At 38.8% G+C, this 24,292-nt stretch overlaps 1 protein-coding gene across 3 annotated transcripts in view; it reads left to right on the top strand.

Annotated features, from left to right (window-relative positions):
- LOC127623700 (neuroligin-2-like) overlaps positions 1-24,292 on the top strand; it is a 275,308-nt gene that overhangs the window by 107,663 nt on the left and 143,353 nt on the right. For 2 of the 3 annotated variants that reach the window (XM_052098278.1, XM_052098198.1), the window contains one exon: positions 15,346-15,399. Coding sequence is in view for 1 of the 3 variants with exons in the window: in XM_052098198.1 (XP_051954158.1) it covers positions 15,346-15,399 (54 nt within the window). In the remaining 2 variants the exon portion in view is untranslated. Of the gene's footprint in view, positions 1-15,345; positions 15,400-20,991; positions 21,078-24,292 lie in introns of those variants that run through there. The other variant, XM_052098359.1, reaches the window with a different exon arrangement.

Here is a 24,292-nt window from a genome sequence, read left to right as displayed (position 1 = left end):
AAAAAGAGGCAAAATGAAGGAGAATAAGATGAGAGATGATATGTATGGATAGATAACGCTGACACAGAATGTGGGTTTGGCAGGGGAAGGGGTCGCCTTGGCAACCCCTCAGCTCTTCCTGCGTGTAGCTGTCAGGCAGCACGTCAGAGCCATGTGAGTGCGTGTGTGCATCGTGCACATTACCACTAGACTCTCAATGAAGGAATTAGCAAGAGCTCAGCCACACAATCTATTTATAGCCACAGAAAAGTGTACAACTCGAGAGAAAGTTATTAGGTGTGTGTGCGTATGTGAAGTCTTGACAAATTGTGTCATTACACAGATGGTGCATTGTGCCGGGTCGGGGGGTACATTCTTTACTCTCCATCTCTCTCTATCTGCCTTATTCTCTCTCTCTCTCCTCTTCGTCCCACACAGAAACTCCCCTCACACACTAACAAGCAAATTGATTTGACATCGGTTGTTGCCGGATGTGATTGTACAGTTGCAGCAATTGATTGAAATGAGCTCGATAAAGTTCCCGCTGACTTCTGGGACTGTTAAAGGAAAAAGCAGCAGGAAATGAATGGATGGCATTAATAAACAAGTATAGATCAGGTCTCTAAAGAACCTGTTTTCAGGACAGTGTAAAAGCTAATGATTTAAAATGGAGGATGGTGTCTGTGCTAAAGGTGGAATTTATTGGAATACATAAATATTTCTTTCTAGCCATGAAACGTCTAGGTTACTGTTGTAACCTCCGTTCTCTGATGGAGGGAACGAGACGTTGTGTCAAAGAAGCAATACTAGGGGTCTTGCTTGAGAGCCTCGCGCATCTCTGAAATTGAGAAAAGGCCAATGAGAAATTGGCAGACAGAATTTGCATGTCCCGCCCCCAGACATACGGGGAGGGAAATGCGTCTGTTCATTCAGGATTTTGCCTGAGTAGCCGACAATGAGGTTCGGCCATAACAGTGGCTCGGTTCAGCGACGTGGCCGAGAGGACACAACGTCTCGTTCCCTCCATCAGGGAATGGAGGTTACAATAGTAATCTAGACGTTCCCCATCTGTCGCTCACTTCGGCGTTGTGTCGAATAAGCGATGCTAGGGGTCCAATTTTAATCACGCCGTGCGCTGAACCATTGTACATGCGCTGCTGACACAGGTGCGTGCAGGCAGTTGCGTGCCAAAACGTCAGGCCGTGTCAGACTGTACGTACCCTTCCCCAACGCCCCATAAGATCGTCATAACCTTCTGGTTCCCTACACCCCGATATGGGGGGAACAAGGCGACATGCCAAGCATGGGAGCAAGGTTGATCGTGTCTATGACAGCAGGTGGTAGGCCTGCTAGATCTTCCACATCCCGTCCAGGGGCCAGACATGGAGGTTCCTGACATCTGGTCGCGGATGCCAGAGGGTGCCCCGTCCCTGAGAGAGAAGGTCCTTCCTCAGGGGAATTTGCCAGGGAGGGGCTGTCGCAAGGAGCACGAACCAGCTGCTATTATGGTGTATTTCTTTGAAGGCATGATGTGTTTCTTCTAATTAGTTGTATTCTGACATATATCTTTGATGTATTTCTTTTAATTAGTTATATGCTGACTATATCTTTAAAATATATGGTGTGTCTCATTAAAGTACATGATGTATTTCTTACATGATGAATACCTTTAAGTTAGGTATCTCTTATATGATATATTTACATTTACATTTATTCATTTGGCAGACGTTTTTATCCAAAGTGACTTACAAAAGAGATATATATTTCTGACATGGTGTGTTGCTTTAATGAGTTGGATGTATGATGTATATCTTTAGAGCGTGTATTTTCTTTCATTACGTAAACAAATTATATGGTGTATGAGCAAACGAAGCCGCCTCATTATGAGGGTACACTGGAATGTAGGTTAAAGGTAAAAGGTATTTGTCTCTTACACAAGTGATTCTAAATCAACATGCCCTTTGCATAAACTGTGACATATGGCCAAGATATGAGAAGTTGCCAGCTGCATATGGAAGATATCTGTTTTTTAAAAATAGATATTCGAGAGATTTTCCACCAATATTTAATTAACGAAGGATATAAAACGTATTGGTGGCGAAGAAAAAGACAAGGGCAGTGACCCCATTGGTCAGAGATAGTGGGTAAAAAGATAACAAAAGGTATATATCTGAGAACTTAGGATGATGTAGTTAGAACGGACAGCTGACCGGTCTCAAGTTTGTTCGTGTTCAATAAACTACAACTTTGGCATCTGGAACTCAAGACTCCGAGAGTTTTCTTGCATCTTAGAGAAGTTCTTCGTGATTTTCCATGACACTATCCCCAAATCGCCTCCATCGCCAGCCGGGTCGTCCTCAATCCCGTGGGAAGAAGGAGCGACGCAGGGGGCGTTAAATAAATAGATATTATTTATTATTAGGACATTTTATTATAGTTAAATTAATAACTATTATTAGGACATTTTATTATAGTTAAATAAATAACTATAAATAAATGTCCGATGGAATTTTACACCAGAACCCGAAGAGTGGTGATAAGCACCAAACACCTTATTCACAGACGTGCCATCTTTGATTTTTAATGGGAATGAAAATGAGGCTGTGAGGGATAGAGTGACCATCTCTTCAATGGCATGCACGGTATAAAGCTGTGTAAAGCTCCTAGATTGCATTAGATTTTCCACAACTCATGTTGTCTGGAGTTTTTTGTCTGCTAAGTGTTCTCCAAAAATATTTTTCCATGTTTTGTTCGTGGAACGATCCAAAAACACTTTAAAATATGAACAATGGGTGATGTGTTGGTAAAAAAGTCACTATTGGGATGTATCGTTATGAGAGTTTCTTAGCCAATTTGCAAGTAAATTGCTGGATTACACTACACAGACCAATGTACAGACCATCGAAGATACTGTACATCTATGCCTCACAGCCTCATTGTTATTCCATGTAATACACATGAAGTGTAGGAAACAGGTGCCATATCGTTGTATCTTGCTGTGTGTCAAACAAGGATGTGTAAGTTAAATTTGTTTCCAACCTCACACAAGTGAGTGCTCATTTGGTGCTTCAAATCAGACTTTAGGTCAATAGATTGAGATGGGGAAAACAAGTCGATTTAATACTTTTAGAAACCCACCAAAAGAAAAATAAGCCGGTCACCGGAAAAAGATGTAGTGCAATATAATGAAATGTTTGAGATCAAAATATTTCTTGTAAAAAAAATTATTTTGTCAGAATTCATAGTTGTTTTTGAATGGTCGTCAAATGAGAAACATGCTCTCAAAGGGTTAGTTCACCCAAAAATGAAAATTCCACTGGAGTTGTATGGATGATGTTTATACTGAGTCTCTATGCTTTTTGGAGCTTCAAAGGGTCTAATCATCCTCCATTTGCCTTTTATGGACCTACTGATCTAAGATATTTTTGCTATTTTTCTTCACATGTGATTTGCTGTCATACAAAGTCATACACACCTGGTATGGCATGAGGGTGAGTAAATGATGAGAGAATTTTCATTTCTGAGTGAACCATACCGTTCAGCACCAGAGGGTGAAGTTATTCCATCTACAGTACCAGCAGGGGCTAACAGGATCCCAATAGCTGTCCCCCTGGTCCATACTGGCCGCATTTTCCCTCCCAAGACCGCGCTCAAATGTGATTAGTCCATTTCTTTCACGACTCGGAACACAGAGTAGCAGCATCAACAAAAGCAGCCAGTTCCCATATCCATGTTTGTTTACATCTTTCTGGCGGCTACTAGAATGGGAGGGTGTGTATTTCTGTGTGAGTTTATGACTGAATTGGTTCAACTTGAAAGTCAGGTATGTGTGTGATTCCCAGTCATTTTGTGTGTAATGCCCAGTTTTTGTCTGAAGTGGTTTTCAAAGTCGTTATGTTTATGATGCCTAGTATTTTAAAATCTCTTCAGATTTTAAAAGTGTTGTAGTGTAATCCAGCAATTTATTTGCAAACTGGCTAAGAAACTCTCATAATGATACATCCCAGTAGTGACTTTTAGCCTGTATTACCAACACATCACCCATTGTTCATATTTTAAATGTCACTCTGATGTCATGTTCAACTTATTTCTGAGGATTTAATACTTTACTGAAGGCTAAATTGTAAAATGTATTTAATTGAAAATTGTGTCATCATTCACTCATTGCCTTATGTTTATTGTTTATTTGCTCATTGTGTCCCATTGACACTAACAGTTTATCAGAATATTCGCGTCATTGCTAAAAAAATTAGAAAAATGCCATAAAACTGCTCATAAAAACAAATCATACTATTTGTGTGCTGTATTCTTGATCTTCGGATGCTGTGTGATGGCTTTGTGTGAGGAGCTATTACAAATTTAAGCCTTTATGGAACAATCAGTGTCCCCCATCCGGCATAATACTCAAATCCTGCACTCATTTATACATTCAGAATTGCTGCCTCAGCAAGCGTTACAACAGCTTTGACGTCAGTGATGTCAAACACTTGTCATGTGACCGATTAAGACATTTTAATATTTGGATGTAAATTTCTGAATGAGATGCGACTGCCTTCACAGAGTGGAAGATTTTCAGGTATTAAAACCTTCAGTTTCACTCTGTTCCTTACAGCTTTTATATGGTTTCAGAATAATTTATATGCAGCATTTAAATGTTTAGAATACATTTATAGTGCTTTTTTTGTTTTTTAATTTTTGAATAAATTATTGTGACATAACGTGTATCATCTTGTCACTTGGGGGGGGTCTCATTGTAATTCACACCATGAGAATGACATGGATGTTTTAATGATGAAGCCAAGAAGTTGCGACATTGACACCTTTGTCATGGGACTATTATCCTACAGTCCTAAACTGGCATTTGATTTACTCGTCAAAGGTGCTTAGTACAATGTACAATGGTATCAATGGTATCTGTGCTAAAGGCTGGATTTTTTTGGAGATAAAATAAAGGTTTGCAAGGAAGGTTAAGACCTACTTAAATGTTCCTGTAGCTCAATTGGTAGGGCATGGTACTTGCAAAACCAACGTCATGAGTTAGATTCCCATAGAACAGATATACCAATAAAATGTATGGCTTGAGTGCACTCTTATTCACATTGGATAAAAGCATCAGCCAACAGGTAAATGTTAAGTTATTTGAAGAGGGAAAAGACTTTAAAATGTCATTCATGGAGACACATTGAAACATGCACAAGTGTGCACACAAACTTACATAGAGTCATTGCCCTCTCATTCCCTCTCTGTTTTCACTTGGGTCTCTGTTTCTCTCTCTCCCTCCTTCTCGCTCCTCTTGCTGCTTTCTTTCGAACTTGTATTTTCTCTTTCTCTCTCTCTTTCTGCATAGCTCAAAGGGCCGTCTCTTCAGTGCCTGCTACAGCTTAGGCAGCAAGTGGCTATGAATGCAAATTAGATTGAAAAACAGACTCTCTCTCTCTCTCACACACACACACACACACACACACACACATAAATCGCTTGTACCTCTCCCGGTGTGGTGGAAGAAGAAACTGAGAGAGACAGAGAAAGAAAAATAAATGAGAGGAAAGGTGGAATAAGGTGAAAAATAAAAATGATTTGCAGTTTAAGGGTGTATGAAGAGTTAACTGGCGTGACATTATCTCTCTCTCTCTCTTTATTTTTATTTTACTGTGTCAAAAAAAAAAATCTTACATTTCATTCAGCTCCCATAGGTAATGTTACTGTGGACATAGCATGTGGGGAAGGGAATGATGAAAGAGAAAAGAGAGAAATTAAACAGAGATAGAAAGGGAGACAGGAAAATTTTAATTAGCCAAAGAAACTTATTTTGAATATAGATAAGCATGACCTCACTTTCCCAGTTTAAACCTAGTAGTGACATCCGCCTCTGATGGTTCATTAATTTAGTGAACAGCGCACAGTTGTACAGTTGTACAGTTGTAGCTAGAAACAAATGTTATTAAATCATATTTATAGTGTAAATGCTATGAACAGTGCCCAGAAGAGAAGAGAAGAGAAGAGAAGAGAAGAGAAGAGAAGAGAAGAGAAGCTGGCATGACGGAACACTCATTGACAGTGACACAATCTATTTTGATCCATGTGATTAGTGGCTACATTTTGTCTGTTTTAACAGGATTACATCAACGTCAGAGAGAAAACGTTGGGAACAATTGTCCCTTAAAATGAGCTAGATTACACTAAACCAGCAAGATTAGCCTGCATCTGTCATATGTGCACTCATATAAGCAATCTTTCACACTCACAAACAGACACAAATTAAGAAGTTTAGTGAAAGAGAATACAAGTCATTAATAGGCCTCATAAGTCACCATGAATTGTTTGTCTTAGCTGTCATAAACCATTTATTGCACAGTTATTATGATGTTTTTATTATGCAAGATGCCGTATGACAACAAATTACATTATGTGAGCAGTTCAGTTAAATCACAGAATTTTCTTGTTGTATGCTACATCTAAAACTATATTAAACAGGATTTTTCTAATTCTTTTGTAATTTTAGGCATGCTGCTTTTTTGACCTCCAATTAATTTGGCAACAACATGGAATATTTCTACTTTCAAAGATTAATTTGTCACACTGCAAAGAAGCTATAAAAAAACGTCTCATTCCCTCTATCAGGGAACGGAGGTTACGGAAGTAACCAGGACATTCCCTATCTGTCACTCACTCGACGTTGTGTCAGTGTGGTGGCACTAGGGGTCCCCTACAAAAACGCCACAACTCGCTGAACTGTGTTACGTGGATTGGCGGTGTGAGAAGGGCAGACTACTGTGTGTCGCATAGCCTGTATCGTAACCTCCCCTGATACTAGTATGATTGTCGAACAGCCCTTTGGGGACAAGTCGACTGCCCAAAGGATAGGGACAGACTAGCCCAGTTGTGCCTCTTCCCTCTTTTTTCTCTCCAGAGAAAAGAGAGAAATCATTAACCGACTGGGACACAAGTGTCCACACCGGGGGTGGGGGGTATCACTCCCAAGGGGAAGATACTGCTGAGACCACACCGGGGGGTATTTCAAGTGGAGATATGTCACATGGTCTTGCCAAGTCTAGTCGGAAGTATCTCATGTGGAGAAGTCCCATGGTAGGTCCTACCCAATGGGGGAGCATGGTGACTGGGGCAGAGGGGCTTCTGCCCAAGGAAGACTCAGTTTATCAACAGGGAAATGTTCTCAGCAGAATATATGTCACAAGGGGTTACCTACGGTGAACCAGCGCATGCGGAGCACCTGTCCCAGTACAGGGCTTAGTTAGCACAAGTACTGAGCTGGCAGCGAGTTTCTCCGCAAAGTCAAGTCAATCAGGGAACACATTTGTGAACGCTACTGCAAATCAACAACGCACTACTTAAGCTCAAGGGAGGTGAAAGTTGCTATGTGCAAGTGATACACCTGGCCGGATGACCTGGACTTACCTGTTTGTTCCTGCTTATCACCTTCACCAGCACCGAACAAGAGGTCGAGCTCGCCCTGGGACGAGCCGGTGCACTCATCCGAGCGCCTAATCAGAGCAAACAAGCGTGCCGGGGAATGGGAGGTCTGTGGGGATTTACCCGCCGGAGGTGGTCCCATTGTCCCCGTGCTAGCCTCATACCCGTAGGTAGGGGGACCGAGGCAATGTTGCCATGGTCATGTCCTCGCAGTGAGGATGAAAAAGATGTCTCGGCGTGGACAGTGCCCAGGCACGAAATACAGCGAACGTGGCTGTCTTAAGGCGAGAGATATCGACCGCATCCAGGAATAACACACAACCAGAAGGGCTTTAAAAAGATGTTCCGATGTGTGCCGCTCTTTTAGAATATACTCTTTTTGAAGGGAAAATACTCTTTTAGAATATACTCTAAATGATCTGCCGAAGCACCCAGGGGTGATCTTTGCAGTGCACCCCTGGAGAGAGGGGAGAAAGCTGCTGTAATGCGCCTTAAGGATCCAGCAGAGATGAGAATGGAAGCTGTTGGACTTTCTCCATATCTTGGTGTAAGACCCAAAAGTCCCGCCTAATAATTCCCATCCTTGAATTGGCTCTATCACTCTACACTCTCCTCTCCGCCACATGAGTTGTGGAGAAAAAAATTCCTATAGGTATCCTAAATTAGGTGATCTTTTCAGGTAAAATTTGTTAGAAAATATGTTGTGGCAACATGTTTTTCTTTAGTTTGTGTGTCTTTCACTTGATTTGAATACATTTAGTTACGACCTTCGGGACATTTTTGTCTGTTTCATTTTGGGGGTTTTTTCCATTCATTTTGGCTGTACTAATGCCAATGGCATACATTTTGCCAAAGGTGTGTATGTTTTGGGGAATCCTGATATTTCAACCTCAGTTCCTATAATACATCTATAATACACTGTGTACACAATATACACTCAGCTGTATTAGCTATAAGTTTATGTCAGCTGTATACAAGGTTTGAAAAGCCTATGACAGCTCTCTGCAGTCTTTATGACTGAGTAGGCCGATATCGCTGGGCTTCGTGTTTCTCTGGAGACCCAGCTTTAATTCCAAGCACCGGAGGTTACCGGGGAAACAGCTTTAACCTTCATGCTGTCTGCATCTCCACCACACCTAAATGTCATCCATTCGGCAGTGCTCTGTTCAAATACTCCTCTTTTCATGCATTCCATCCATTTACCTTGTTTCTGTATATCCCTCCCTCTCATTCACTCTGTCTAAACCAAACACTCCTTCCACTTTCATTCTGTGCCTTCTTTTCCTCTATTTGTTTGCCTATTTTTCCTCTCTCTCTCTCTTTCTCCCTCTCTTCCTCTACCAATCTCCCCCCTTACAAAACTGTGCCATTGTTTAAATCAGTGGTTCTAAACCTTTTTTTGATGAACGGCACTTTCCTAAATTAAGAGGTGAGAACCGGCTTGACATTATAAATAATATTTTAATGTAGAATTAAACAGAAAGACACAAACACACACAAAGGTGTTGGACAGCTGCCCGTAAACACTCTCTCTCTGTCTCACCACCATCCGCAGTTGGCCTTTATCCCTCTTGGAGGCTTGATTAGCCTGATAAAGGACCGGGAGTGTAGAATCACGACTCGTCCCCACCCTCCGCCCTGTCACATTCCTCCCTCGTTCTCTCAGGCTGGGGAGCCTCAGCATGACATACACCCCCCCCCCCCTCCCCTTTCTTTGGGGGAGAAAGAGGGGGTCCTTACAGGTCATCCCCGCCTTCCTGAATCTGGGAGGGGACAGGGGGAGGGAAACAATAATGATTAAAATAGGGGGTACTTCCTGTAACAGTGTAGTACCCCCAACAAAAAAACACTGTAAAATTTATAAGAGAGGGAAAAGGCCAACGCGGAGCAGGAGTGAGAGAGAGAGAGGAGAGAGAGAGAAAAAAACGCTTACTCGCCAGTTCTCCGATACGGCGTAGCTTGGTCCTCGGCCACTCCTCCACCCTCTAACGGATGACAGTCGCGCCTCCCTGAGTGGATCGGAAGTAGTCCTCCGGCCTCTGGCGGACGGAACACTCCGCCGCGTTCACGGTGAACAGAAGGGTTCTCCCGCTCCATGCGGTCGGCCGGGATCCCCTCCCTTAATCCCGGCGCATTTAACGGCTGGTAGGGGTCCCCCCCGGCAGCGGCCCTGACCGCGATCGGCTAGGAGCCCCTTCTCCCCTCGCAGTCGGCGGCCATTCCTCTGCTTCCAGACGACCGGGCTACTCCGTTGGGGTGGATGGTAGCGGCGAGAACTCCACTACGGTGTATCCATCCTCCTTCCCGGGTCTTCGGCACCAGTGTAAAGGGATTAATGGAAAGGAAGAGGCGATAACCGGCTTCACAATATAATTGATATTTTTATGACAAATTTAATAGAGCTGTAGTAGTGATTTGATAATACATATTATCAATCTATTTCTGCCTAAAATACAGTTAATGTTACTATAGTAAATTCAAGGGAGGCGATGTAGAATACTGTGCCGAATTCAAATGGTTTCCGCTTCTTGCGCCTTTCTTCTCACTGATTCTCACAAAGCTGCGAGCTTAAGAGCTCGAGCTTTAAGAGCTTTGCACTCATGCTGCTCTGTCCATTGAGCCGTATCCATCTGCAAAGCCATATAGGTGCATTAGCCGAGGTTGTGCCTCCACCTGTGTATTTGACGCTGCTAAACCAGATACTTCAGATATCGCTAGACCTCAAAATCAGATGAATCAGAATTCAACGTGAAATAGTAATATAAATGTAGTACAAATTTCTTATGTAATAAATTAAGAAATAGAAATCCTGTGATAGTAAGCTTATACAGATATTTAATAATCATAAACATATCATTTCAAAAAAACTATTACATACCTAGGGACCTAATGACCTCACAATTTTGGTACTTATGCCATTTAAATAATAATAATTCATAATTGTGTTACACTATTTATAAGAGAAAGATTGAGGAATACTAAAGAGGTGTGGGCACAAAAAATGGATGAGGTACAGGGGTGGAACTATGTCCCGGGTCACTAATGACACAAGTTATACGTTCAGCGGTTAAGTAATTTATTTTCAACATTATAGCAATTAGAATGATATATTTTGCTTAATGAGACGTAAAGTAATGAGAATTTGAATGGAGGAGGTGCTTAATTATCTTCAGAATTATGCCTTAATGTAAAATGTATCTTAATGGTCTTAAAAATAGGTTTCATTTTATTTAAGCAAAATAATTTCTTATTTTTTTCTGTCATTTGCTATGTACAAATTCAAATATACAAATTTTGTGAGATTCACCCTAACATCTGATACCACAGTACCACTGTCCTCCCTGTTGCTCTCTCTACCTCTCAGTCTCTCTTTTTCACTGTTCATCTTTCCCTCACACTCAGAACAGTGAATCTGCCTTGCCATTTTGTTAAAGCAAATCAACTCTGAATGTATTAAAGATCCATGCTGCACTGTGGCCATTCTCTGAATAATTTTGTTAAACACAAATGCCACTAATGCTAATTCAAATTCCCATTTACATCTCTCCATGTCGCATGATAGAAACTCACTTCACACCAGGTTGGCAAGGCATCTTTAATGCTGTTAAATAGAGCTTATTTATATCCAGTCTATCAAAGTCACTTGGGTGTTCTCTTCCTATCTCTGCTCTAATTTTAATCCATTTCCACTCGGTTAGAAGCTGAGAGGCATGACAACATCAGGTTAAAGCCATCTGGCTATCTCATTCCTCTTTGAAGCTGATTTTCTGAATCATATTTCTGTAAAGAGGGTGAGCCACAGGTAGCAGATTGGACTCCTATCCCCCTGTTTGCGATATCAGAGAGAGAGCAGATTCCTGCTAGTACGTTCCAGTCCACAGACACCTGTGGTCGGCCTGATTATGAGCCCTGACATCTAACACTGAGGGAGTGTGTAATTCTACTGGCATCTGCTGATGAGCTGTACTGTGTGTGTGCATGTGTGTGCGTGCGTGAGTATATGATCAACTCATCCACGTTAAACAGTAACCTTGTGTAACTCCTGTAGAGCATTCATCTAACGTCAGTCACAACAACAATCACATGGAAAAGCATGCAAAGGCAGGTGCAGTCATATTTATAGCCTAGTTTTACACATCTGTAGTGTTGAACACACACACACACACACATAAAAATGCAAAATGATAAACAAAATGCCCTCCACTTCACTGCACAAACATATCTAGAACAGAACCGATGAAGTACAAACCACATTCACACACATACACAAACACAAATGTTGTACATGCACCTCTGGTTCTGACTGGTAATGCCAGTCCTGTTTAAAAGGAGGCGCAAAAGTTGAAGGGTGCATGCACACATGCAGGCACTCAGTATGCCTGCTGGTGTCAGATGCCCTGTTAAGGCCAGAGGGCACAGCAAGGTCAACACCAGGAACTGGGGCTGAACTAACAGAGTGCATAAGTACTTCACCTGAGAGAAAAGAGAGATGTGTGGTTAGAAAAAGAGGCTATGGGTAGATAAATGATGAGAGAAGATGATCATAAAATATTTAATTGGAGACGTGAAGTCGTGGAGAGGAGAGAGAAAATTAATAAGAGAGATGCAAGAGAAGGTCAAATGGATTGGAGGATGAATTTGGGTGTAATATCTCTCTGCAGGTAAAAGACTCAATATTTAGCAAGAAAAAAGCAGAAATGAGCCACTTGGTTTGAATTGATTTTGGAAGGTTGCAAGGCTAAACTGAGAACAATAATTAATTAAGAGATGCATTATGTGACTGCGAGACAAACAGGCACAGTTCTGTTAACCTCAATAAATGTACTTGTGCCTATCTTTTTTCTCCTTTTTTTAATGCCCTAAAATATTAATGGACAGCAATTCAAACTTGCCTTCACTGACTCTCATTACATTTTTCTGCCACATCCTGTTATTTAGTTTTCCACACAATCAGACTACCTTCTTTAACTGAGTGCCAAGGGGCACTTGCCTGTCATTGTAGGAAAGCCAATTCTGGGCTCATGGATACTGTCCATAAACTCTGTTGTGTGTATGATTGACACAATACACTCATTGTCCCCTGATTTCACAGTAAACCACTCTCTTTCACTAAGAGAGACACTCTCTCTCTCATCCATTATTTTCCTATTTATTCTCCAGTAGAGAGACCCTTTATTATCTCTCTCTTTTTAACATGCAGTTTGTAGGTCAGGTGAAACAGTAAGTAATAGTTAAGAAGTAAAAAAGGGTTTAAATATATTTTTATAATGCGTTTTCTGACAAAAGCGATTTGTTTCAAGAGGTCCATTCCACTCTTCCACTCCATTTCTTTCTTCACCTATTTTGAAATAAAGGTATAATAATTAATAAAGTCTAAAGATTATATGAATTTAGTATATTTTTGTTCTTTGTTTTGTAAAAAATTATTTGGGGTTTATAAAGGAACATTCTGGAGTTCCATCAAAGTTCAGCTCAATCGACAGTATTTATGGCATAACGTTGATTATGACATCATATCATTTCGACTCGTCCCACGTTTTTCTACCTTTAAACCCTACAATTACTGTAATCAGGTGATTCTTGAAACCTGTCAAAAAAAAATATTTTACATCTAAATAAATAAGTCTTAATAAGTTTTTGGGACATTAAGATGTTTTACATTGTGAAATAATTTTCATTACTCATATTTGACTCCACAATTCCCATTTCAGCAATGTGAAGAAAGATGATCATTATATTTTGGTAACATTTTACAATAAGGTTCCATTCGTTAACATTTGTTAATGCATTAGGTATCATGAAAAAACAATTAACAATATTTATTAATCATGGCTAAACGTTAGTTAATAAAAATACAATTGTTCATTGTTAGTTCATGTTAACTACTGTAGTTAACGAATGTTAACAACTGGAACCTTATTGTAAAGTGTTACCCATATTTGTATTACTGCCATGTAAAAAAGATGATCACTATGATATTCTAATTACTGCAATGTGAGAAAAAAAGTATGTTTACATCAGACTTCTCCCTTCGATAATTCCTTTAATTTGAGCTGATTTTAATTTTTTAAAAATCACTGTATCATAAATATTTTGTTAACACTTTCTAATAAGGTTCCATTTGTTAACACTCCAGTTGGCATTTATTAATCTTAGTTTATATTAAAATGTTAATTACATGAAAACATTTTAATCTAAAGTTAGAACAGAATAGGAATGAGTCCGACGATGCCACCCTTGAAGTTTCACCCAGGGAACTCAATGATCCTCTTCATGGATTTAACCAAACAGGTCACACAGGTTCGTTCAACACCGATGGCAGGAAACGTGGGTCCAATTATAAAAATAGACAATCTTTATTCACTGCAAAAATATAATAAAATTGGGAGGACCAGCACTGGCTTGTGTGCTGTCTGTCTCATGAACGTTCACAGGAGATCAATGGTCAGTGAAGAGTTTCATTTTATAATACAACAGTTTTCAGATTGTTTCAACCAAACATTATCGTATTCCTTCAGAACAAGACATGAGTCACATACAATAATTTGTTAGACTTATGAATTATACTTTTGCATCCTTTTGTAGCTTGAAGAAGCAGTCACTATAAACTGCCATTTTGTGACATCACTGAGCAAATTTTTCATATGCCTTGGACTCGGCTGGACTCCTGAGTCCCATAGGTTCGAGTCCAAGTCAAGTCTGCGTAAAAATGAATCCGAGTCTGTGAGAAATTTAAATCCATTAAAACTGAACTTGTGACTCGAACTCGAGTCCGAGTCCGAACTCGAGTACCCCAACTCTAGATTTTAAAAATGTTGGCACACATTCACTTGCATTGTGTGGACCTACAGAGTCTAAATATTCCTCTAAAAATCTTAATTTTTGTTCTGCAGAAAAAAGAAAGAAAGACACATTTGGAATGCCATGAGGGTTGGGAAATCATGAGGGAATTTAAATTTTGGGGTGTAAATAATGTCCTGATGCATAAAAATCTTAATGCTCATAAAGGTATGCTTCATTTTCTTTATTCTAATTATATATTTTTCTTTTTTTATTGATTTGGGAGTAAACATATCCAGTGGTAAAAACATCATCCCCCAATTGCTGTTGATTGAGTTCAATTTGTTTTGGATCTGTCACATTACTTTAATTAATGGTCTTATTAACAAATGAGAGAAGTTTTATTTTAGTGTTGTGCATGTATATGGAGGATAAATTCAGTTATACAGTTTACAAACAAAGACAAAAGTATCAACAGTGAGTGTACTGTATGTTTGAGCTCAGCACCCTCTCTTCATGTTTTCCTCATAGGAGTTTGAGCTGTGTGTGTGTGTGTGTGTGTGTGTGTGTGTGTGTGTGTGTGTGTGTGAGAGAGAGAGAACATGTGCCTGGTATGTTGTGTCCTCCTTCCCTCGGGTCCTCTCTCTCCACCTCTCACATTTTCAAAGTGAGGCGAGTGGTAGCTTGACCAAAGCAGCGGGAGGTACGGAAGGAGGGGTGAAATGAGGTGTGGTGGGAATGGAGATTCTTGTTTTTAATACCGCAGCGGTTAATTCCTGATTCCTCCACATTGATTTTTCCTTCATCCCTGGAGGCCAAACAAGCATCTGGAACAGTAGAATGTAAAGCTGGTGTTAAAAATAGGGCCACAAGCCACAGCAGAACAATGGCGAGAGAAAATATTCACAGATCTAACATCAAACTTCTTTGATCTTGTAGACGATTTGTGTTTTTCTTGTGATTCTGTGTTTATGATGCTTTTTTGTTTTTTGCCTTTTCTTTTTTTTGTCACCTTTTGAAAATGAGAACAGTAACTTCTTGCTGCTTTCTTGTTTTTTGCTCTTTCTTGTTTTCTTTTGGATTTTTCTCTTACCACAGTAATCTTTTTTGAATTTTCTCTTTTCTCTTTTTCCCTCCTTTTTGTCTTAACCCTAGGTCCACTCACAAAAAAACTTGATGAATCAACACTGAACCGGCCACGAGATGAAGGTATTTTTGTTGCATGTTTTTCCTTTTTTTTTCTTGTCTTTTTTAAAAGAATCTTCTTTTTTCTTTTTTTAACCTGCCTTTCTTTGGTAGTGATGAAAGTATATGAATCGTGTGTGTGTATGTCTGTGTGGAATAAGGTGAACATTTTCTCATATGGCTTTGGAGATGTTGTTGAGGACACTCACTCAACTGCTGAATGTTATTGATCATAGTAGCAACCTTTAAAGAAATAACCCACTGTATCTTCATTAACTAAGAGGAGAACAGTGGTTTTGAAATGTTATACCCAGACAGTGCTGTCTGAAGCACAATTTAACAGCTTCTCTCAGGAGGCCATTGTTTTTATGATGTTTTTCTAGACTTATTATTAGGCTTTATACTTATCTCCAACTCTCACAAAGACAAAGAGGTGTTTTCACCATGTATTGTCAGTGTGAGTTGTTCTCTAGATGCGGCAGTAATGACCAGGCAATAAATCTGAGAAATAATATGTTACAGTGGCTGGAGGAAAACCAGAAAACCCCTGTTACACACACATGGCTCAGCACATGTGGTAATCTTTTATCTTGGATATCGTTATTAATACTTGTTTTTTTGGACTCCTTTCTAGAGAGAGATGCTTTGAAATGTGTGTTTTTACCCTGATATTATTATTGTGTTTACCAAAGACTGTTTTTTTGTCTCCCCCTCTCAGTCTTGCTGGGGGAGGGGGGTGTTCGGGGTAATACAGAACAGGGGTTTAGAAAGCTTTAGACTATTCCTCCATTTTCTTTCTCGTTGTGCAAATGGACACTGTCCCTAACTCAAAGTTTTTACTGTCGATGAACTGCTGGTTGGATCCTTGAAAGCTTGTGGCCTCTCTGGAACTGACTTGTGGAATCACTCAAGTGTAATGAAGAAATAATCCATTCATGGCATGACTGCTCTGCCGTATACTTAGCTATATAGTAGCTACTATGGGGACAAAATTGCTAAATCTGGCAAAACCTCCCTTTATTTGCCTGGGGTCACCCATAAAGGTAAAAATGGTGCATTTGTTGTGGGAGCCAGCTGGTACGTGAAGCTGTGCGGTATGTGTAAATCTCACTCCCCTGGCCTCAAGAGGCACACTAACGACTGACTCTAGAGGCTATAGCCTTTAGCATCCACGTTAGCGCGGCCTCCCATGCCGGCTGATGCCTGTTCAAATCCCACTCCTAGCGAGTCGAGCAGGACTGATTACACATTCATAATAAATGATAAGTACTTAATGTTTAACTTTATTATTAATATAAAAATTCAAGTTTTTATTTAGGGGTAAGGCTAGATTTCTTATATTAGTCAGGGTTCAAAAAAAGTGTCCCCAAAAGTGAGCTAAATCTGACAAAATCTTTGGGGACATTCAAGGACATCCTAAATTGGAAAATCAGTTAATACTTAAAGGAAATAATGTTTTTTTTATTATTATTATTATAAAAATTATAAAACCATTTTAAGGGTTATAGGGATGGGGATAAATAGGGATATATTAGGGTGAGTCTAATTCTAAATCACTTTATATGAAAACAATAGAAGTCTATACGTCCCCATTTATATTATTATTATTGATATTATTATTAATATTATTATTATTTAAACCTTTAATTTACCAGGTTAATCCCTTGAGATTAAATATATATTTTCCAAGAGAGACCTGGCCAAAATGGCTTCATAAAACAATTCAACAATAAAGATACAATTTAAAACAAGGGACAGTCAATACAAGCACAGGTGTAGTAAGCCTAACACACTAACTCTGACACTAAATCTCACACTAAGCTCTGTGTGTGTTTGTGTGTGTGTGGGTGGGTGCCTTTGGGTGTTTTTTTTATAAAAAAATTAGGTTACAAACTGGTAATTACAAGGGTATTATGCTATAAATGTGGTTTGAGGACATTTCTAGTGTCCCCATTATTAAAATCACTTAAAAAACATACTAAACAATGTTCTTTTTTTATTTTATTTAAAAATACAGAAAGTTTTTTGTGAGGGTTAGGGTTAGGGGATTGAATCTATTGGTAATTATCAATTAGGGTTAGGGTTAGGTTAGTGTTAGGTTATGGTTGTTTTAAAAAAATATGCCTGTTAAATATTTGCTAACGTTGATTCAGTGAATGCGTGTTATGTTCTATTTTTAATGTACAATGATCATGATGCAGGCGAGCATGTCGCAGATAAATGCCCATTTTCAGTGGAATTTAGCTTCAGATTTGGAATAGATTAAGTATTTTAAATGGGTCACATAAACAAATTTTGTGACTGTTTTCTGAAGGTTGGTTTCTTTTTAGACTAGTCGACTAGTTGGCTTCAAAATGTCTGTTTAAACGTCAGTGAAATTAGTTGTTCAGCACATCACTACTTAATAGTAGGGATGTCCCAATACCATTTTTTTTACCAATACTTCCTGTTCGGTATTATACAGATAGAATGAAAATCATGTCTAAATAAATACTTTCCTTAAAATGAAAATAGAACAATTCATTTTCAACATAATAATATTTTTTATCAAATGAGTGCTTTTAAACAGAACCTGACAGCACTATCTGAAATACAACATTGTATATGAGTTATTTTTGTCAAATAAAGTGCTGCATAACAGAGCATCACAGATCTGGCTTAAATATAATACAATTACTATTTGTGGTGGTGGCGTAGTGGGCTAAAGCCCTCTACTGTTAATCAGAAGGTCGCTGGTTCGATCCCCACAGCCAACACCATTGTGTCCTTGTGTAAGGCACTTAACTCCAGGTTGCTCTGGGGGGGATTGTCCCTGTATTAAGTGCACTGTAAGTCACTTTGGATAAATGCGTCTGCCAAATACATAAATGTAAATGATTTATTATTATTATAATTAGTAGTAGTAGTAGCATTTCAGTGAATATTGTATAACTATAAAATCGTGATATGTTTATATCATACTTTTTTCATGTAAATTGAGCTTTTATTTTGACTGAGCTTTAATTTTGAAGAGTTTCTGTGTTGTTTTGACAGTAGATTCTCACTTTTGGAAAATCAGGTCGCTACGTGGCCCAGTAGAGCGGAGTATTTTTACGAGCAAGAGTATAAGTACTTGAGCGCTGTATCAACCCAATTCTGATACTAGTATCAGTATTAGGACATCCCAACTTAATAGCATGTAAACTAGATATTCGCATGGAATTATATATTTTACTTTTTTTATTTTTGCAAAATGTTCTGTTCTTTGCTGCAAATCCTGCGACGTTCCCCCATAAACCACTCATTCTTCTTTCATATACTTATTATCTGTTTTCGATAGTAACTGAATCTCTTCTTTCCTGCCTCCTTCACTTTCTGGTCCATCTGTATGGTGTGTTTGCCCAGTGGGCATTGATGTGTACTGACGTCTGACTATTTGCGTGTTCTCTTTCATTAGCATTAGTGCCTAACTTCCAAGATTCCTCATTCACCATACAGCTGAGCCTTAATGCGCCTCCCTAGGGGCAAAACATCCATATACAGTATTACAATATATCACTTCAAAACAAGATCTACTGGTGTCCTCTTTTAAGATGTAAAATGACTAAAAGAAAGCAACAAAGTATAGCTTGAAAAAAATATGAAATGGCCTGACAGCAACATCTGAATTGGAGTTTTGTGGCTTTTAGTTACTCAAATAATAATCATAATAATAATAATAATTATTCATTACAAATGTCTAATTACTACTTTGATGTCATCAGATTGCTGACTTTACTGATTATTCATCGGGATGGGAATCACATTGTTAATTACTTTTAAGTTACTTTCTAAAACACTTTTCAATGTTCAACATGTTTTACTCTAAACAATCTTTTAGGAGGACTATGTGTGGAGTTTACTACGATAAAATTGCTGTTTAATAAGAGAAGACACAAACAATTTTGTGACAGGTAGTTGTCGGTTTACAGCCTCTCCCTATACATTTGTATTCTATCCACAAAAGGTGACATACTAACGTAACACGCAAGTTGACTCTTGCGCTCTCTCTTACTCAGAGGATTTAATCTCAGTATGAAAGATCTCTGGCTGGATTACCAACTGCCAATAAACCCCCATCATACGAAGAAGAACAACAAGTTAGCAGACGTGACAACGCTTTGGATTATGAAAAAAACAACAACATCTAAATAGTACATAAATAAACACCAATGGTGTTTATGTCAGAGTTGTTGTTGTGTTCAGTCGATAGCTGTATTGCTTTGTCAGTGAAGTGCAGTCATATCATGAAATGTTGATTTAGCAAACATTTGCATGTTCGTTCTAAAAAAAAAGTGAGGAAATTACATTAATTGCATGCTTTTGATGTCATTAGAAGTTCTTTTGTGAATTAAACAGTCCAAGAGGTCAATAAAAATGGTTTGACATGAAGCTTTAGTGTAAAAAAATGTCAGTTCATGCTGGCAGGATGATGTCTAAATTCATTCTGCGTGTGTTTCATGAATGAGGCCCAGTGTCTTCAGTGGGCTGCACTGCAGTTTTAAGTGTTTTTGGATTGTTGACCGCAGACAAAACATTGAAAGAAAAATCTTTCCAAGAACATTCAGAACTCCAAAAAAGCTTTCTACAGCTCTATACTGTGTGTGCCATTGATGAGATAGTAGGTTTATCCCTCTCAACCTTGTTTTAATTCCTGTTCAAAATCAATGAGGCCACTACTTTGAAAAAGGTCTCTAGACAAGCTGCTGTCTGTCAGGCCAGTTTTTAATAATAATCAAACTACAATTTTGGCAAGAAAAAGAGAAAAGCACTCACTGTCCTTGGCTGGATAACTTTAGTAGCTTTAAGCCCAATACATTTTAATGGCAGGTCTTCTCAGTTAAACTCTGACTGCATTGAATCAGTATTAAAGAGCAACTCTTATGGTTTTTAAACATGCCTAATTTAGTTTTAAAGGTCTCTTACAATAGATTTACATGCATCCAAGGTCAAAAAACACTTTAATTTGCTCATAATTTAAACTGCAGCATTACCTTTTTTCCCAGTGTTAAAAAACGACTCGTTCAATGATCCGTTCTAAAGGATTCATTCTAAACTCTTCCTTTCAGAGAGCATACTCTGCTCTGATTGGTCAGATGTCCCAGTCTGTTGTGATTGGTCTACCCAATCTACCCAAAGCTGTTTGTGAGCAGCCAATGTTTTTTGTTACCAAATTATGTAGGTTAGTACTGGAAGTAAGTCTGGAATTACTAATGACTCATTTCTGGTGTTCAGAATCAGTTCTTACTTTTGGTAGTCAATAACTCCAATTGTCATGCACTTTGATTTTTTAAACTTTCAGACTTTTTTACATTCACAAACAGCTATCTAATTATACATAATAATACATGAAAGGTTATATTTGAAAAAACATAATTGGTGCTCTTTAATGTATATCTAGTGTCAGGCTAGGAGAGAGGAGGATCCAAAACAGGTAAGTAATTTAGTAAGTCTTTATTGGAGAATAAGCAGACAATGGGTGCAATGAAGATTAGAGAACACAGTCAATCAGGCAGCCAACCAGCAGGGGGCAGATGAACATGCTCCAGAGCTGCCGCTGTGGTTACAGGACTGAGGGATGCAGCCCGGCAGGAGAGGTGAGCTGGAGATCTGCCGGGTGTGACCCGATGCTGGAGGCGGACTGTTGTCCAAGGACGGCTGGAGGGAGAAGGAGAGAACCAAAGGTATGTAGCGGGAAATGGTGTGGGTTGCAGGGCTGGGCTGGTGAAGAGAAGGTATGTCTAGGAAAGGCACAAAAAAACAGAGCAACTGGCATAGAAAAAACACAACTGACAGAGCTGAGAGATGCTCAGCAGGACTGGACTGCTCGTACAAAAAAACAGGATAATCTGGAACAAGACAGCAAATACAAGGGGTTAAAACAGGGAGAGAGAATAAAGGGAAAAATGAAGAACAGGCAAAATGAATCGGGATAACGAGCCTGCCATCTCAACCAGGAAAACCCACAAGATGGCAAATGAAAACAAATACAAAGGACACAAAAGGGAAAACATGAAGTATGCAGACAATGGCAGACTCACTGACCGATCAGCCAGAAATCCTGACATCTAATTATCACACAGTAAAAGTTACATCAACAATTTAAGTAGTTTTATTTTGCATTAGAGTATATTACTTTTTTCATGTTTTTATATTACAATTATTTAAAGCTACACTATGTAAGATTTTATTTGTATAAATTAGCTAAATGTAATTAATGATCAAGTACACCAACAATTCGTCTTCCAAACCATGTTTTTGCCTGACCCCGATTTACTATTGTAAGTCTATAATAAAGATTTACATTTTAGAGCTGTCGGGACAGATTTGGTGGGAATTACATACTTCCTTCATTCGTCCGTGCATGTTTACGTCATGTCCGTAAATAAAGAAAAGAAGGTCCAGCTAACTACTACAGAGTGTGTATATGTCCTGTGATATGTGTGGTAGTAGTTTGAAGCTGAAAGCTTGTAGCCACAACAAATGAGCAACATTAACCATGAATCGGTCATGGTCAAGAAAATCGGTTTCTTAAATTAAAGAAACTTAGTACCGAGAAGAGTCTGCAAGCAAATAGGAAAAGTGAAATAGACTGTAATAAAACATGAATCAACATCGGCTTGGCTTTTTGAGGTGGTGACAACTCAGAGATCTGAAAGGATTTAAAACCGACCCAGATATGCCTTTTTTATTGCACAACAGGTAAAATATTTTATTGGACCGAAAGTTTGCCAGGTAGCTCTCTTACACTGTAGTTCATTAAATAGCATTAGCCCCGCTAATGTGGCATTTTATTATGGATTGTAATACTACAGTGCTTGATTTAATTTCCAAGGAAAGACAGTAGAAAATGTCAACTTTATGCTGGTAACAATGGCAATCTCTAAACCAGTTACTACATTGGTCTATTTGTGTTACGTTCCTGTGTTGTCTGCCCTCTGTTCTTTGTTTCACTATCACGTTTATTTCACGTTTTCTTGTTATCCGCTCCATGTTTTCCGTTTCACCCGTCACCGATCCCGTTCCATGTCACGTTTTCCCTGTTGTCCGCCCTGAGTCTCACTGTCCGTGTGTTTAACTACATTTCCCACAATTCCCATTCTCCCCTCACTGCCTGCGCTCATTGTTTCCGCCTGTGTCTCGTTCAGTCGCCACTTTGTCCGTGCATTTAAACCCTGTTTCTTTGTTTAGTCACTGTCGATCATTGACGTTTCATGTCCGTGCCCATGCTACTCCGTGTTCATCCGTGTTCATCCGTGTTCATCCGAGGTTACCCTGTTCCCTGTCTGTTCCGTCTGAGGTTACCCTGCTGTCTACAGTTTCGTGTTTCTGTTCCCTCGTGTTTGGACTGTTTCATTGTGTTTTCAGTTACCTGTTTTCCCCTCGTGGACTTTTCTTTGTGTTTACCCTTTTGTTTATTCTGTGCTATAATAAATACCGCATTTGGATCCGCACCTCTGTCTGTCTTGTCCCACTTCTACACCCAGCATCACAATTTGCCTGCTAGCTAAGTTATAACATTTTCCACCATTTAACCTTATCTGATATCTAGCAAACATCATGTCTAATGTCATTATTGCCTAACTTTTGTAACATTATTTATTGTATAACAATTGTTTTCAATAAGTCAAACATATGCTGCCTACCTACTCATAAGATATATTTTTTATAATATCTATATTTTTCTTTCTTTTTTTTCATTCATTCATTATTTATTAAATTTTTTTGAGAGGAGGGAGTGAGATTTGATGTTGTTAGTGACATTAGCTCTGATAAGATGATCAACTGCAACCATGGTTACATCAGCTATTAGATTCATATGTGCAGAAGAGCCGAGCCAAAGCCCAACTCACGTAATTACCAAAACAATGCAAGTAACTTGCAGATTTATGCTTCAACTGCAAGAGGGCCAAAAGTTACATAGTGCAGCTTTAATGTTTAATTGCTGTTTTTACTGAAAACTTTAAAGCACTGTTCTCTATTTTATTACTCTATTTCATCACAGGCTTTGTAACAATAAAATAAATAAAAACACCTTTAAGGGTTGTTGTAGTTTAAAAAGTTTGGAACCAGTAGTCTAGATGTAGAACGTAACCTAAATATTGAAAATTGCTAAATTAAAATGTTTAAATATTGATATAGTTTTAAATCCCAGCCCTAGTCACAGCATATCCCAATTTCTTTGGCTTATCCAAAATTTTGGTCGTGACAGACTAAAAGCTGTAGGCTATTTTACACAACAACAAAAAAAAAGCCCATCAATATGTCCTGCCCAAACTTCCTGTTTCAATAGGAAAATGTCAACACAGGAAAGAAAACGGCACACATTAAGACATTTCATTGGCTCACTAATGTCAGAAAATAATAAGAGAGGTTTGCTTACCTATTTGCTTACCATTAGAGTAGACAGAAAGAGAGAGTTCTGTCCTACGTATGTCAGATCTATGTCTTAGGGAGCAGATTGGATAAGCTGGAAGGTAGAGAGAGATCTACAGAGCAAATGTTGATCAAAATCACTGTGACACTGTAATAGAAAAATGCATGCTTTAATATCACCATTAGGCTTTTGAATAGGAATCTTCAAAGAGTGAAACAGCAATGTATACTCATAACATCTACACGCCGTTAAAATGTATTGATTAGTTATAAATATGTTAAGGCGCTGATAGAGATGTTGTGCTGCTCTCACGCTTTCCTTTTAGGCTTGCATTCTTTACTCTCTAAAGAGACCTTATTAAAACACAAAACAGGTTGATTTGTACAGTCACTGAGAAGAGAGGGAATAATATATATAATACAATTAGAATATCGTGCAAAAGTTCATTAATTTCAGTAATTCAGCTTAAAAGGTGAAACTAATATATTATATAGACTCATTACAAGCAAAGTAAGATATTTC

The sequence above is a fragment of the Xyrauchen texanus genome, chromosome 1 (genome assembly GCF_025860055.1).
Source record: "Xyrauchen texanus isolate HMW12.3.18 chromosome 1, RBS_HiC_50CHRs, whole genome shotgun sequence".
NCBI classification, from domain to species: domain Eukaryota; kingdom Metazoa; phylum Chordata; class Actinopteri; order Cypriniformes; family Catostomidae; genus Xyrauchen; species Xyrauchen texanus.
The sequence above is the reverse complement of the archived record's forward strand: the minus strand, read 5'-3'. Positions and strand labels throughout refer to the sequence as shown.